At 44.2% G+C, this 16,908-nt stretch overlaps 1 protein-coding gene across 2 annotated transcripts; it reads left to right on the top strand.

The window, feature by feature from the left end:
- Window positions 1-476: 476 nt before the first annotated feature.
- LOC124110824 (L-amino-acid oxidase-like) lies at window positions 477-11,763 on the top strand. 2 transcript variants are annotated; one of them, XM_048386940.1, is made up of 7 exons: window positions 477-607; window positions 4,656-4,762; window positions 5,042-5,447; window positions 7,631-7,735; window positions 9,302-9,529; window positions 9,902-10,016; window positions 10,931-11,763. In XM_048386940.1, the coding sequence occupies exons 2-7, from the start codon at window positions 4,705-4,707 to the stop codon at window positions 11,609-11,611; spliced, it is 1,593 nt and encodes a 530-aa protein (XP_048242897.1). In that variant the 5' UTR covers window positions 477-607; window positions 4,656-4,704; the 3' UTR covers window positions 11,612-11,763. The 2 variants fall into 2 exon arrangements, with proteins under 2 accessions (XP_048242897.1, XP_046326216.2); XM_046470260.2 differs by having other exon boundaries at window positions 520-607; window positions 5,048-5,447.
- The last annotated feature ends 5,145 nt before the right edge of the window (window positions 11,764-16,908 follow it).

The raw sequence follows: 16,908 nt of genomic DNA, 5'->3' as shown, positions 1-16,908 counted from the left end.
TATATTGTAGTACATGGTATGCATTCGAAATATTGTCTTTGTTTCCCAAATATGATGAACGATGCTCATGATGTCCATCACCGGATTGTCTGGTCCAGACTTGATTTTTTTTACAGACCGCCGTCATATAGCTGGAATAATGCGAGTGCGTTATTAACCATTAATATAAACAAACAAAGCATTTTATGAATCTGCCTACGTTAAATTACTTACAGGTTGAGAGTCAGTACGCAAACTCTATAGATTTTACTCACGTTGAATCAACAAATTTTGAAACTTGTTGCATACAAAGCTGAAAAGATCATCCCTCCTAAACTGTGATGGTGGGGGATATGTTTTCAAGATGTTGCAATACTATCGACACATTTAATGCCAACACAAGACGTGTTGTATGTAATGTTGTATGTATCGAACGCTTGTATTGTGTGATATAGCTATTGATACTGACAAACTGTATTGACACGCAGAACCCAGCTGTCGCCATCATGCATATACATAACACCGATACTGGCACTACAAATCACTCCCTCACTGTTTTCTACCGTCAGTATGTTTGCTTCGTGGAGGCAAGTGGTGCTACTCGAACAATGGACATGATTAGTTTAAGGTAGGTATCCGCCACATGTATTCACTCTCTGGTTGCAGGGCTCAGTCAGTTGCGGGTTGGATAAATGTAACCACAGCTTTTGGTGATGTTGCGATGAAGATACCGGGGTAGAATAGGTCTTCAGCAACCCATTCTTGCCGTAAAAGGCGACTAACGGGATCGGGTGGTCAGGCTCACTGACTTGGTTCATGCATGTCATCGTATCCCAATTGCGTGGATCCATGTTCATGATATCAATCACTGGATTGTCTGGTCCAGACTTGATTATTTACAGACCGCCGTCATGTGGCTGGAATATTGCTGAGTGCGGCGTTAAACAACAAACAAAACAAAGAAGCTTGGCGATGTTCCCCACCGTACACCGGAGACGGAGGAGGGGTTTTGGTCAGTGTGTGTGAGTGTTTGTGTGTGTGAGTACGTGAAAGCATGTGTGGGGGTGCGGGTGTAAAGGTATGTATAAGTGTGTGTGTGTGTGTGTGTGTGTGTGTGTGTGTGTGTGTGTGTGTGTGTGTGTGTGTGTGTGTGTGTGTGTGTGTGTGTGTGTGTGTGTGTGTGTGTGTGTGTGTGTGTGTGTGTGTGTGAGAGCGTGAGTGTGTATGTGTGTTTGTGTCAGTGTGTGTGTTTGAGATTGTATGTGTGTGAGTATATATGTATGTGTCAGTGTGTGTGTGTGTGAGAGAGTTTTATGATTGTGTGTGTGTGGTGTGTGTGTGTGATTGTGTATGTGTGGTGTGTGTGTATGTGTGTGTTTGTGATTGTGTGTGCGTGTATGTTTGTGATTTTGTGTTTGAGTGTGCATGTTTGTAAATGTTCGTGTTTATGTGTGAGTGATTTACAAAATGGTTAGACAATTTTGGTTTTGCATACGGCCGAGAGTCTAATTGATTCTGATATTGTATACAGACGAAGACATTGCAGTAGACTGGCACTGTAGCAACAATACACTTGAAACTATGGCCAGAATGCTTTCCCGGAACGTCATCTCACATCAGACAGTCATGCGTAGCTGGTCTCCATCCTCCCTCACACAGCTGCACGTGGAGGCCTCGTGGCTCAGCCTTTGGATGGTTTTATGAGTATTAAGTGTTAATTAAGCGCAGCTGGCGGGTGCAAGAGTTAGCTGAACTGGAATAACTGGGGATTTTGTAATACACTGGTCGGCAAAAGAAAGTACAGGTCGAGTTCCATGATCGATAAAAAAATAACAAGAAGAGGTTTTGTTGTGAATTATAATATAATCTAGGGAGGGGTAACAAATGATTGATCAACCACAGTTTGAATGAAATTGTGCAATCACAGGTAATGTAAGCTCATTTCATTTTCAAAAGTTGTCAGAAATGTCACCAAAAAATTGTCAGACACACTACAAGTTCATTGTCGACACAGTTGCCTTCAATAGCGTGTATGACCTCCAGCTGCTTCAATGCATGCTGTGATACGCCGCCTCATCGATGACGTCAGTCTTCTGATGACGTGGACTGGAATCCGTTGCCACTCGTCTCTCAGGACCTGCTGCAATTCTTGTATGTTGACGGGAGGCTGATGGCGTGCTCTAATCTGTCTGTGAAGATGGTCCCACAGATGTTTAATAGGATTCATATCGGGTGAGTGGGCAGGCCAGGGCAAATCGTCAACGTTCTGCTGGTTTAGAAAGTTCCGAGTCAGTCTTGCAGTATGGGGCCTGGCATTGTCGTATTGAAACAATGTCCCCTGCTGTTGGTTTTGTAAGAACGGAAGCACAACTGGCTCCAACACTTGGTCTCTGTACTGCACAGCGTTCAGGTTTCCCTGTATAATCACCAAATCAGTCTTCTGATCTCCACAAATACCGCCCCACACCATCACACCTCCCCGCCGAATTGAGGGACCTCTCGAATACACGCCGGAGCCAAACGTTCCCCTCTAGGTCGATAAACTCGTTCTCTGCCGTCATTTCGAAACAAGTTAAACCGACTTTCATCAGTAAACAGCACTCGACGCCAATTTCCCACTTGCCAGCGTCGAACCTGCCTCGCCCATCGCAGTCTCAGGCGTCGATGTTGAGCAGTCAGTACCATTCCTCGGAAAGGACGATACGCTCGGATTCCAGCAGCACGAAGTCGTCGTAGTACTGTACGTTGGCTAATGAGATGTCCCAACGCTGTTCCTGCCATCGCCGTCGCCGTTACGAATCTGTTTCGCAGGTGAATGAGCCGTATCTGACCGTCTTCCAGTGGTGTTGTCACTCGGGGTCGTCCGGTTCTAGGCCTGTCCTGTATCCTCCCTGTCTGCCTGTACCGTTGAATCAGCCTGGCTACTGTCAGTGGTGTACAACCAATCCTTCTGGCAATTTGGACCTGTGTTGCCCCCATTTCGGCCATACCGATGGCTCTCTCTCTCTCTCTCTCTCTCTCTCTCTCTCTCTCTCTCTCTCTCTCTCTCTCTCTCTCTCTCTCTCTCTCTCTCTCTCTCTCTCTCTCTCTCTCTCTCAGTCGTGGCATATCTTTTGTGTCGTGTGTGGTAATACCCTTCAGACGAATGCATTTATACAGCTAACATGCACGTGCAGTTTATGCCATAGGCGGGAAACCTGTATCACCATTTTTTTGTCACCACACGAGCGCCGTCAAAGGTGGCGTGTTCGGGTGAGGTGTTTTTGGTACCTGTTCCTGGGCAGTCATATTCCCAATACCCACTTTCCACTAGTTATCGCTGTTTTTAGGAAAATTACAAATTGCCAGCCTATACTTTCTAAAATAACAGAAATGAATTCTGTCTAAGGGACTGTGTGTGTGTGTGTGTGTGTGTGTGTGTGTGTGTGTGTGTGTGTGTGTGTGTGTGTGTGTGTGTGTGTGTGTGTGTGTGTCGGTGTCGGTGTCAGTGTGTGTGTGTCGGTATGTGTGTGTGTGTGTCGGTGTGTGTGTCGGTGCGTGTGTCGGTGTGTGTGTGTGTGTCGGTGTCGGTATGTGTGTTTGTATGCGTGCGTGCGTGCATTTTGACTTGTACTATATGTTTTCGTGTATTTCAGGTGAACATTTGACTTGCCTTTCCATGTGTTTGTGACAGGTGCTACTGGTGGGGCAGGATACGCTAACATTTCGCGAAAACGCCTGTTGTCATCACGGTTTGATAGTAATCCATGCACACATGCTTATGATATAATCGTAATATAAAATGGCCAGTCCCTGTAACAATCGTCAAAACATTAATAGTAAACCGTACTTGTACTGACTGCTATTGTTCACCAGCTAAACTACTGCAACGTGTCCATGTGATACCGCAAGCGATAACCGATGTCGTTAAATTGCATGTACAGCAATGTTGAGTGAATATGGTTTAACGCCGCTTTTAGCAATATTCCAGCAATATCACGGCGGGGAACACCCGAAATGGACTTCACACATTGTACCCATGTCAGGAATCGAAACCGGGTTTTCGGCGTGACGAGCGAACGCTTTAACCACAAGGCTACCCCACCGCCCCCGAAAGACAAGAGCGATATGAACGAGAATTGGTTAACCGCGGTTCTTATTTTCAGTGCCAAGCCGCGGAAATGCGAAAATACGAGGTTTTATGTGTTTAATATTTCAAAATCAGGTTTTGAACGTTGGAATATGACAGCTATGTTGAGCTTTCTATCTTCCCATCTTTCAAAATAGTGAGATAGAAAGTAAGAAGTAAAATGCGATCCTGGCTTTACGAGCTTTCCATCTTTCATGATACAGTCAACTACGTTTATAACGAACACGCTTATAACGAACTTACCGATATAACGAACTTATTTCTTAGTCCCGGCCATTTGTTGTAAATATGCTGTATATATGCTTAAAACCGAACTACGGTTATTTCAAACTAAAATAAGTGGTCCCTTTGAGTTCGTTATAACCGTAGTTTACTGTGTATAAAGATGGAAATATAAATTGTCGATTAATACACATACCGGCGATCTTATACGGATATAAAATTCGTAAGTCTATAAAAAGTAAATGAGCGAAAAATTGAACAAAATATTTGTAACAGATATTATATTACCTGTTTTCCATAATCATGTCTACCATACTGTTTTCAGCGCCATCTCATGAGGCGTTACTGGAGCAGCGTATCGGGCGAGGACAGACATGATGCAAGGCATCCTTTGGGTCACCTTGGTGGTCACCGTAACCCTAGCAACAGCTTGTAAGTCACGTGACGAGCATACGTTGGTCGTTTTCTCAGACTTGTTGGATACGGGTTAGATGAAATCTGTTTCAAATGGAAATGAAAACATCTTTCAAATGTAAATAGAACCTGACACTCATTTGATATGTACATTATTTGGTTGTTAGTCATGAACTGTGATGTCAATATCATAGGTGAACAGCTGATATGAAAAAGTAGAAAAAGTAGATATGTTACTGACACTGTCCGATCCTACCGGATTCAGAATTTATTTTTGTTTAAATTCTGTTCTTAAACTTTCAGATCCCTCTGACGACGACTGTCTGGACATCGCCGTGATCGGCGGCGGTATCGGGGGCGCCTACACCGGGTGGAGACTGAGGGACAGAGGTCTCTCCATCTCCGTGTTCGAGTACTCGGACCGAGTCGGGGGGAGACTCTTCTCTGCCGAGCTGCCTGTCGCCCCGGGGACGTACCTCGATTTTGGGGGGATGAGGTTTAGGGCCAGTGTTCATACTACTTTAAACAGAACGGCAACAGAGATTGGACTGACCATCATCCCCTTCAAACAGGGATACGGGATCCCGGATGAGACGCTCTGGTACACCCGTGGCAAACGCATGCGCAATACTGACCTCGGAACAAGACGCGTGCCCTACAACCTTGACGAAGATGAACGAAAGGACCCGGACATATTGATTAGGTGAGTGAAACTAATATATCTATATGTACACCAGGCCCCCGTTCCCGGAAGCGAGCATAGCGCTAAGACGATCGTAACTCTCACACTTTAACATAGACTTACGACTGCTGTAACGCTACGATCGCTATGTGGAACGGGGCCCTAGAAAAACGCTTAGCACTAGAGCTGCAATATTCTGGTCACGATACGATACGCATCTCGATATTCTGGTCACGATACGATACGTATCTCGATATTCTAGTCACGATACGATACACATCTCGATATTCTGGTCACGATACGATACGTATCTCGATATTCTGGTCACGATGCGATACGTATCTCGATATTCTAGTCACGATACGATACGCATCTCGATATTCTGGTCACGATACGATACGTATCTCGATACGCTATGATACAAAAACAAGACTTAAAGCATGTCAAGATTGAACCTTTCATGATTTTGGAACAGTCAACATTATTTTATAATAACAAGACTACTTAAGTTGTTAAGCTTCAAAGTGGAACTTTCCCTAACCTTCCTTCAAAACAATTCAAAGTTTAAACACCAGAAAATAATTAATGTACTTCACCAGTTATACAACTTCAAAGAATTTGTATGCAATGGTCGGAGAAATTGTATCTGAAATTATTTTTTTATCAGAAATAATATATTCCAATATCGTGTTACTTTAGTTGCAGCTTTTACTCTATATGTATTTAAAATTATAAAAACCACAAGCGTAGCATTTTGGTACTGGTGATTGCTGTTGCAGGATATTTTTACGTATGGAACAATTTGACCAGTCACCGTAGGGACTTCCCAACGACAGGTATTTCGATTGCGAAAATGTTATGTTGAGATATATTAGCCAAATTGCCACAAATATGACTTTTAACGAGTCAAAGTATGTCATTTTTAATATATGTATCCATTCTTTAGCAACTTAAGATCGTTTAAATGCGTCAAAAGCGGTAATCTGACCGTGGTTGCTGTATCTCTTCACACACGATTTCACCTACTTTAATGAAAACAATATTAAATGAAAGTTTGAATAAAATTAATAAAATATATTACAAACACATGTCCAGATATACAACGAACACGTTTTAATAACAAGATAGTATAATGATGGTATTGAATTGTGTACTTCAGTTCGGTTTTGCTGACTGGTATTTCCGGTGTTATGTGCTTGCGGTGATCAGCTGATAATGTTTTTTGAGATGGGGAAAAAACATCTGTTAGTGTAAAACCTGAGCTTATTAAAAATGTAAGTACGTTTTGGGGAGCCATGCGTTACCGCGCGCTATAACCAAGTTAGCGGTTTATTAAAAGGCACAATTTCGAGGAATAGCTGTACTTGAGATTTGCGTTCCGTAGCGTGGCGCATCGATAAATGGGCCCACGTTTATCGTATATCGTACCGTGGGTCAAGTATCGCGATGCATCGGAATATCGGTGTATCATTTCACCCTTTCTAAGCACCACGCCTTCTTTATTGTCATATATCATGAAAAAAAAAGCGATAAAGATAATTCCATAATCATAAAAATTCCTACTAAACACAACAACGTGTCTCCTGTATTTCTTCAAAACATCCATATACAGGTTACAAATATCGTATATCGTACAGATGTCGTATTTGTTAGTTATCAGGCTGAGCAAGGGAGGTAGTTCTATTGATATACAACTTTCTATTAACGTTTCCGTGTAGATGCTAACACCATTATCAAGCAAGTGATGTGTCTGTGTCTACACCGGAACGTCGCATTCAATGTAATAAAGAAGTTGTATATCAATAGAACTACATGTACCTCCCTTGGTCACCATACCAACTTCTAAATGACATTAAGAAGTTATAGTTAGTAGGTTGTTGAATCATGGGGTGGTGATCTGCTGATCGGGTGACTGCTCCGCAGTCTGAAGCCTATGTTCAGTCTAAGTCTATGGATCTTGTGCCCTGTGTGAACCTGAGACATATTTAGGTAATCATAAACTACATTGTAGACCCATATACATCGTACAATTTTAGTTACTGGATAATGAAAGTGGTGTTTAAACGGCTACAAGGCCGATTTACCGAGTCTAGTCAACATATTCGTCATAAATGTTATTTTGACGTATAGCTCAGCTTTGGCGTTGATATTGACAGACTTATTTATTGATAGACTTAACACGACATGCATTCCTACATCCACAGGGAACTATTAAAAAACAACGTCAACATCAGCAGCAGCAGCTTCCTCAGCCTTGAAGAACTGTACTCCTTGACGACCACGGACGGAACTCCTCTGTACAAGATGACGTATGTACCGCCCTGTCAGTTCCGATCGTGTTCCCCTCCGACCCATTCTCCTCGTTCCTGGCAATTTCGGAGATAGCGAAATGGGTGAGTTGGGTTTAACGCCGCTTTTAACAGTATTCCAGTTGTAGCACGGCGTGTCAGCTTGATGTGGGAGGAAAGCTCGTCTTAGACGTTTACCACTTTGATGAAACCCACGAGCACAGGTATGGCGCTGACAAACCTAGAAACATAATCGGGGCGAACTGGGATTCGAACCCACAATCATAGGTTTCTGGCGTGCCCAAGGGACACAACTCTACACAGCGAATCACGGCGCCTTACACGACTGGGCCACCTATGCCCCCAATTTCGGAGATAACTTACTCACAGAGCCACTACTATCCCGTTTTCGATATGCAGTCGAATTAAGTTCAGAGTTGTGCTTATTTTACTGAAAAGTCTTGTTAATGTGATCGGGCTGTGTAGTTCTATTATTTGTGCTTTGCATAATATGTTATGTTATAATATGATAATATGTATATTCATTTATTCATTTCCTATTTATTGCAGGTTTCGTGATATGTAGATTAGCATATACATGTATAGTCAAGTCTGACGCACACTATACATGCAGCTAAAGATAAACTTGCGTCAAAGAACGTATTTGAAACCTAGAAAGGAAATATCACATCTTGGCATGGAATTATTTACAAAAACAGTTCAACGATTGGAGAATCGGAACGCCCATGCAAACAGGTGTAGATCTTGGCGAGGGCACAGTAATTCAATGGCTTTTTCTTCGCGACACAATAATGTTTCGGGGTCTGCTTCAAGACATTCATATGTCATAAATGAGGAGCCAGATTCGTTTGGTTCCAACTACACATTTCTTCAGGGCGTGCAGTGTTAATACATTTGTGTGTCAAATCTGAGACAAACATATGATTGTTACATATTTTTACACAAATCAGTTTGTGTAACAGATCAGACCGCAGGTTGTAACTTGCCAGTGCTCGTGAGTTTCACCAGAGTGGTGAAGGTCTAAGACTTGAGGGGGCACGGGTGGCCCAGTCGTCTATGGTGTCGCGATTCGCTGTGCAGAGTTGCGTCCCTTGGGCACGCCAGAAACCTATGATTGTGGGTCCGAATTCCGGTTCGCCTCGATTATGTTTCTATGTTTGTCAGCACCATACCCGTGCTTGTTGGTTTCGCCGGAGTGGTAAACGTCTGAGACCTGCACCACTTTGGGCTTTCCTCCCACTTTAACCTGATACGCCGTGATACAACTGGAATAATGTTAAAAGCGGCGATAAACCCAACTCACTCTCTCACTAAGACTTGAATCGCTTCAGACTTCCACCCCCATCAAATTGACACGCCATAATATAACAGAAATATTGTAAAAGCCCCATTAAACCAAACCAAGTAAAACCTTCTCAGACACCTACCCCGCCTCCCGTTCCTTGTTTGGCCCTCTGGCTTTGTTTAGATGAAGGGTGTGTTCACATGCATGTATATATATGTAGATGTTTGAAATACTGAGGTGTGTCGTCTCTTAATTAACAGAGCGTTCTTCTTTCATCACAGGATTGATAACTTCTACGGACGATATGCAAGCAGGGAAGCCTACAATTACGTGTTGGACACCAGTGGTTGGGCTGAAGCCGTGGGGCCACAGGGAGCCCTCAAAGTCCTCAAAGTCTACCTACCTCACTCCGGGGGCACGGGGCAATCTGAAGAATTCCAGACAATCGAGGGTGGAATGGGACGGGTTCCACAGACTCTTATGGAGAAATTCTTGAAAGCTAGCGCCAGGTGAGTTCGCCTCAGTGGTTTCTTTCTTGGCGCGGAACGTATTTAATCAGTCGACGTGTTAACAGATTATTTCTGTTATTTTAATTATGAAATCTAGGTTCTTTATGGCCACCGGAGATGCGCCATATAGGGGGGGGGGGGGGGGGGGGGAGGGATCGGCCACATTATCAATACAATGTACAATCTAGTGGATATGGACGGTGAAAGAATTGGCTGGTGTTCTGAGTTAGGGGTTTCCATGTCTAGAGGCATCCTCGTCCGAACCTCACTGTGACTATCAGAAATATGCCCATTTTCACGGTGATTTCGTGAAGCCGTCCAGATTTTGTATTCTATGTCCTATACATTCATGCCCGTATCTTTCGTCCCTAGTCACAAGCTCCACCTGAACCACCAGCTGATGAGGATGGAGAAGAGACAGACTGGAGGATACAACCTCAGATTCAGGAAGACTCAGACAACCGAAGGTGTCACAACACCTGTACAGGTACCTTATCTTCTGCACTTTCAACTGTATTGACCACGCCCACCTGTGTGATATCCAGGACACACGTGTGACCGTATACACAGAACAGAAAGAACTTTCCCGTGGAGATTCTGGAGAAAAATATATGAAGTTTGTGTTTAATGTTCTAGACAGTCACATACTAGTACTTATACAGCCAATACGGCTTGTGTGTGCGTGTGTGTGTGTGTGTGCGTGTGTGTGTGTGCGTGTGTGTGTGTGTGCGTGTGTGTATGTATACGTGTGTGTGTGCGTGTGTGCGTGTGTGTGTGTGTGTGTGCGCGTGCGCGTGTGTGCGTGTGCGCGTGTGTATGTGTGCGTGCGTCAGCGTTCTTGTGTGCATGTTACATCTAGAAGATATCATAATAATAATAATTCACGCTTTGTGGTTAATTTGTGTTAGGATATGATCGTTTAGATGGGTAATTTATCCACGTGTCACAAATATGAGTTTCACCTATAAACTGACGGGTAAAAGAAAGTATACACTTGAAAATGGATTTGACCAAAGAAATTACAAACGTTAAAAAAATGTTCCTAGGCTGAAATAAGTCGCCTAAAGACTGCACACTTAGGGTAAAACCACAACTCGGATACACGGATGAAATACATTACGATCGAAAAACCATTTCTTGTATGTTTCATTTTTAAACACCATCAAACAAAGGTGTAGACATTCTTTTGCCACCCATGTCGCCAAGAGGGTAAACGTCTGAGACCTGCATCACTTTGGACTTTCCACCCACATTAAACTGACACGCCGTGATGTAACTGGAATACTGTTTGTAGTGGCGTTAAACCAAAACTCACTCTCTCACATTATTTTGCCCGACTGTTTATGTTCTGGGGTTGTGATCACACGGCGTTGGTATATTGTTCTGTGTTCATGGTTTCAGACTTCTACGAGTGACGTGACGATGTGTGCGAGAAAGGTAGTGTTGGCTGCCCAGAAGGAATGTATACAAGAGATTGACTTCCCCGAGTTCAAGAACAACCCCGAGATTGTGAAGAATCTTGACTCGGTCCTTGGATTTCCAGCTGGTAGAATCTACCTCGCCTACAACACCAAGTGGTGGAAGAATGGCAACCCTGACATCACCCACAGCAAGAGTGACCTACCCAACAGACAGACCTATGACTGGTCCACCGGCACCAACAACGTCTCCATCATCATGGCGTCCTACCACGACGGGGACTTCGCACACTACTGGCGAGAACTGAGTCAGTTCGGGACACCCATCCCTGGCAGTCTCCCAGGAGTGAATGCCGTTACCGACGTCGTCAAGAAGAGAGCTGAGAAGTACCTGAGCGCCATCTACAACGTCAGCCAAGCTGACATCCCCGAGGCTGTTGGGGGCGCAATGATGTTGTGGGACAAGTATCCGTTCTCTGCTGCATGGAGCTACTTCAAGCCCGGGTTTGATGAGCGACAAGTCCGCGATGTAGTCTACAAACCGTCCCCGTCTGACCACGTGTACATCGTCAGCAACTCCTGGGCTGCAGATGATATGCAAGGGTGGTCAGAAGGATCACTGAGGGCTGTTGATGCTGTGATAGCAAAATACTTCAGTGGATAGACATGGCAGACACATGTTCTAACAAACTATCTTTGTGTTACGAATGTGGTTAACCAAAAATAACTTGCTATTGTAAATTGTGATACCATTGAGTATTTATGTGGTTTACGTTTTGTCTCGGAGAAAGCCTGTTGAATATTAAAAGCTCAATACCAGAGAATAGCAAGTCTCGATTGTTCGCCGAAACAGATTTCACTTGGCGTAAAAAGGCAAAATAGCGGCGAAATGTATTTGAATGGATCCCTGAAAATCACTGACACCAGGTGTTCGCGAAAAAAACAAACCTTTTTCATCATGGTCTTACAAAATATACTTCCTATACATGTACTCATGTATGATAACAAAAGTCTGGCAAAGTGGTCATTTTGCACAATGTACCAAACTAGTCACAATATCTTATTTAGTGGAAGCGTTCATACGCAATAACAGTTGAACGGAAGGCGAGGGAATGAGACGAAGGTAACGATATTTAGTCATCCCTGCGGTGAGGTGTTATTAAGTGGGAATCTCATAGACACCGTAGACATTTACTGCTTGGGTTAATCCATGCTTGTGGTGTTTTTGCCAATGTCATACTAGGTATGCAACTAGGATCGACCATTACAAGTTAGGTACACATCTTAGCGCAGCTCGTTGTGGTGCTTTTAACCACGGCGCCATCTGTTATTTTTCGTGAAAGTTCAACATGAAGTGGCAGGGTTAATACGAAGAGCGAGTGAGTGACGGGGTTAATTTGGTGAGAGAGAGTGAGGGAGTGAATGAGTGAGTAGGCGGTTGGATGAGTGAGCTGTGTTTTATCGACGCATTAGTATTCAGTATAACACGGCGTCTCAGTTTGATGTGGGAGGAAAGCCTGAAGGTCTGAAACAAATATGACATGCTTCATTGACGCAACTGTACTCAGAGAGTTGCTGCGCCTTAGATGGCTGACCACCCGTGACAATGATTGGAAGAGATGAAATATTTTGGGCAAAGAATATATCAGAACTTGGTCACTGAAATTCTTTCTTGACCTTTGACACTTGACCTTTGACTGAAACGCATATATAGTATAACGCAGAGGTGAAAAGTGAAACCTAATTCTATATAGTGTTGGCTGTGCACTACAATCACACTCAGATAACTTAGTTCCACATTAGTAATGATAAGTGTCACTGGAAAGTGCATAATTTTAATGTAGAGGAAATGGAACACACAAGGGGTCCAAAGACAACATCAGTATCGGGTATGACCGTCCCTGGTTGCAATGCCTTCTCATGGACAGTATCAGTCTGGATAACAGCTTGCGGTCCTACGCCGCTCACGTTGCAGGACAAGTGCGAGCTCCTACGCCACTCACGTTGCAGGACAAGTGCGAGCTCCTACGCCACTCACGTTGCAGGACAAGTGCGAGCTCCTACGCCACTCACGTTGCGGGACAAGTGCGAGCTCCTACGCCACTCACGTTGCGGGACAAGTGCGAGCTCCTACGCCACTCACGTTGCGGGACAAGTGCGAGCTCCTACGCCACTCACGTTGCGGGACAAGTGCGAGCTCTCTAACGTTGGCGGTTTGAGGTTGAAGGTGCAATGCGCTGTCTCAGGTCGTCCCACAAGTGCTCGGTGGGCGATAGATCGGGAGATAATGCAGGCCATGGCATAACAGGTACGTTACTCTGTGTCAGGAAGTCCACAGAAGCACTTGTTGTGTGTGCATTGGCGTCCTGTTGGAAAGTATGCAGCTCTTGGTGTTGACGGAAACAGGGGACAACGTGACGTTTTAAAATGGCGTCCATGTAGTAAACTGTATTAACACAACCTATGCATACATGGAGCTGTGTTCTGTGCCGAAAACTGATACCGCCCCAAACCATCACATTTCCGCCGCCCCATCGATCATCAGTCTGCACTATACAATCATCGTGATAACGTTCAACACGGCGACGCCATACCCGAATACGTCCATCGGCGTTCCTGAGGTGAAATCTGGATTCGTCAGGAAAGAAAACGCCATGCCAGCGTCGAAGTAACCATTTTCAATGCCCAAGCGACCATTGTAGACGTCCATTTCGGTGCCTTAGGGTCAGAATCGAGCTTACGAAAGGATGATGGCACGTTCCCGTTCTTCAAATATCAGTCTCTGCATTGCGTCCTTGATATTCTGCGCCTACAGCGATTATGCGGGTAGCCATTGAATGCCATCCCTTTATACCAAATTTCTGGTAATGATACTTTGCATTTTTCGTGCTTTGCACGTGTAAAAACTTTTGAGTACTGTTCTCTTTTGCGTTTTGGTGACGACTCACAACGACTATCAACCCTGACGACAGTTTTGGAGTTTCCTTAAGTCCTAACCATGGGATATTTTCGTTGTTCTTTTCCAACTATTATGACACAGCGGACGTTGTTTTACAGAAACATATTTATAAAATCAAACAGTTAAGTGGGTTCACATATTCAGGATTCCACGCGTTACCTACAAGCATATCTTAGGATGTGTTATCATTAAGTTTTAGCCGAGTCTCAGTCATCCCTGAATTCACGGCCTATGTGCAGTCTTCCATACGAGAGGTTTCAGATATTGTTTCCGATGGCTTGAAACGTGAAACTAAATGCGTATCATCAGCGTAGGAGTGATCATCATTCTCGTGTTGAGCTATCAGTTTGGCTAGACTTCCTGTGCAAACTGTAAACAGGATGGGCCCAAGTACCGATCCTTGCGGCACTCCACATGTCAGTACACATTCTGATATTGATTCACCAAGAATCACAGACTGAAGCCTACCCGACAAATGCGAAGAAAGCCAACACAGGGCAGTGTACACATGTACATGTACACTCTTCAAAAAAAGAAACGCACAAGTAGATTTAATTTATTGTGCCTAATAAAGTCGATATATTTAATCTAATATCATAAATACAAATACGAAATTTTGGAGCTCGATGGTCATTGCCATTTCACATAAGGCCACAAGGTAGCGCTATATCGTGTGACCGCCCCGGGCAGCAATCACGGCTCTGCATCTCCTCGGCACTGTCTAGATAAGATAAATGTACGAATTCTGTCCTGCGGAATTCTGTGCCATTCTACTTGTAACGCGTTGGCCGGTTGTGGGAGTCTGCGGCGTGTTCTGACTTTGACGCTCATTTCGACGACGATAAACACGTTGTCTTCCATGTTGCCGGTGAAAAAGAAATCGTGATTCATCGCTAAACCACAGTCGTCTCCAGTTTCTCAAATTCCAAGGCTGTAAGAGATGGCACCAACGCAAGTGTCGCTGTCGATGGATCTGTTGCAAAACAAGGACGATAACTCATCTTCTCGGTCGGATTCCAACCTCTAGAAGATGGTTCCTGACAGTCTGGTCCGATATCCTCCTCAAACCAGGGATGCGTTCTGCAGTCTCCGTAGCTGTGTCATTGCGATGACGTAGGTGGAACAGTCGAATGTAGCGATCCTGTGCAGGGAGTTTAACTCTTGGTCGGCCGGTTCTCGGACGGTCTGCAGTGGAATTGAACTGAGTGTATCGGTCACAAAGGCGGCAGATGGTGCTGTGGTGGACGTTGAAGTGGCGTGCAACAGAAGGCTGCGATTCCCCTCTTTGGATACGTCCTATGGCGATGTTCCGATCGGCAGCGCTGAGTCTCGACATTTTCGAACTTGAAAAATGTTGACAATTGAATGACAAATTATTGGCTTATGCTTGCAATATTACAGCCACTATCACGAGTAACGAATGTCATTACTTGCACGTGCATTTTGCATTACTGTTTTTTCGTAGTCAGGTTCAATGAACTACATACTACCTATGCGTTTCTTTTTTTGAAGAGTGTATAATATAAATTCATATTTTACGACCGAATCTGTGGTGTAGTGGATAGAGTGTTGGTGGTTTGCTCCCCGCCCGCGCGAACAAAAGGATGTTAAAAGATGCTACTTATTGTGTCCCTGCCACACACCCGTACATGCGCGATGCCATGGTACTATGCTGAAACAAGAATCATACTCAGAGTGAACCTTCGGTTTCCAACCCTTCGACTCCTAGCACGTATAAGGGACGCAACTCTGCACAACGAAGTTCTGTGCATTAAGACGACTGGGACACACATCTCCAAGATGCACCGACGTTTATCATAATGGCGTCCTTACTTATTTTCGTGTCTCTCATCTCCCGCCGCCTGCAAATTTCCCTCCCGGTTAAAGATTATTTTTTTTATTTTGACTTATCCGCCGTCCATCTGTATTTGTTGGCCGCTTCTTGAAAAAGGTATCAAGTTTCACAATGATTTGACAACCATGGTCGTATATATAAATGACAATATGCTTTCTTGATATGATATGTTGATACTGTGAATGGAAGCAAATCCTTGATACTTTTATTTCTTTGTTGCGATATAGGATTCGCTTCCACTATGGGTCATATATAAAGCCGGGGGCTGTCTTGATATTTTAGAAAGTACATGGCAGGGAAACCTGCAACAATTGCAGTCACGCAGACATGCCTCTCTGTTGTTTGTATTCGGGTTTGGTGCAACATTGGCCGTAAGTAGACATAAATTACGACCACTTTTGAAAACTTCCTGACTAATACCCATCGGTGAGTCTGTCCTGATTCTGGTGATAACAGGGTTAAAGTGACTTTGTACCACAAAGGGCATGACTCCAACCAGCACAGTGAGTGAGTGAGTGAGTGGGTGAGTGGGTGGGTGGGTGGGTGGGTGCGTGCGTGCGTGCGTGCGTGCGTGCGTGCGTGCGTGCGTGAGTGAGTATGTTTTTTACGCCGCTTTTAGCAATATTCGCGAGAGCGAGAGAGAGCGAGACCATTTAGTGGTTTTGCCGTTTGCCCGGTATGCCTGGGGGACTTTAGGGTTGCTTATTTAATTTGGGGGACTTTTGGTCACGAAGGTTGTTATTCTTTAGCATTCTGTAAATGTAATTCTGTAAGCACAAGTTGTCATCTTTTTTATCTAAATCCAGAGTTTAGCACATGGCGTCGTTCAATCGCTGTTGGCAGTTCGTAAAACAATGTCAAAATCCCAATCCGTGTCAACTTGCGTCCTGTCTTAAACAACACAACAACCTGTTGGGGACCCCGAAGAAATGAAATAATCCCCTAGATTTGATCCATTGTTTCTGTACGTGACAATTGATTCTGATGGAAGGAGTCTTACCCAAGCTGTAATAAATACAATACCCGCAGAGCGCGAAGGGCCCAGGTATATGTGATTGGGTGACAAGCCGGTTACAAGCATCTTGCGTAACCCCTAAAGAATACCCTGGCTTGGGCTGAGTGAGTACAAGGTGTATATGTCACGTGA

The sequence above is a fragment of the Haliotis rufescens genome, unplaced genomic scaffold (assembly GCF_023055435.1).
Source record: "Haliotis rufescens isolate VD_foot unplaced genomic scaffold, xgHalRufe1.0.p SCAF_62, whole genome shotgun sequence".
Classification (NCBI taxonomy): domain Eukaryota; kingdom Metazoa; phylum Mollusca; class Gastropoda; order Lepetellida; family Haliotidae; genus Haliotis; species Haliotis rufescens.
The sequence above is the reverse complement of the archived record's forward strand: the minus strand, read 5'-3'. Positions and strand labels throughout refer to the sequence as shown.

Bases quoted from the DNA above. Each gene is read 5' to 3' on its own strand.
- LOC124110824 (XM_048386940.1), top strand. From the start codon at position 4,705: ATGATGCAAGGCATCCTTTGGGTCACCTTGGTGGTCACCGTAACCCTA. The intron at 4,763-5,041 runs GTAAGTCACGTG...CTGTTCTTAAAC, and splicing joins CGTAACCCTAGCAACAGCTT to TTTCAGATCCCTCTGACGAC. The intron at 5,448-7,630 runs GTGAGTGAAACT...CTACATCCACAG, and splicing joins GACCCGGACATATTGATTAG to GGAACTATTAAAAAACAACG.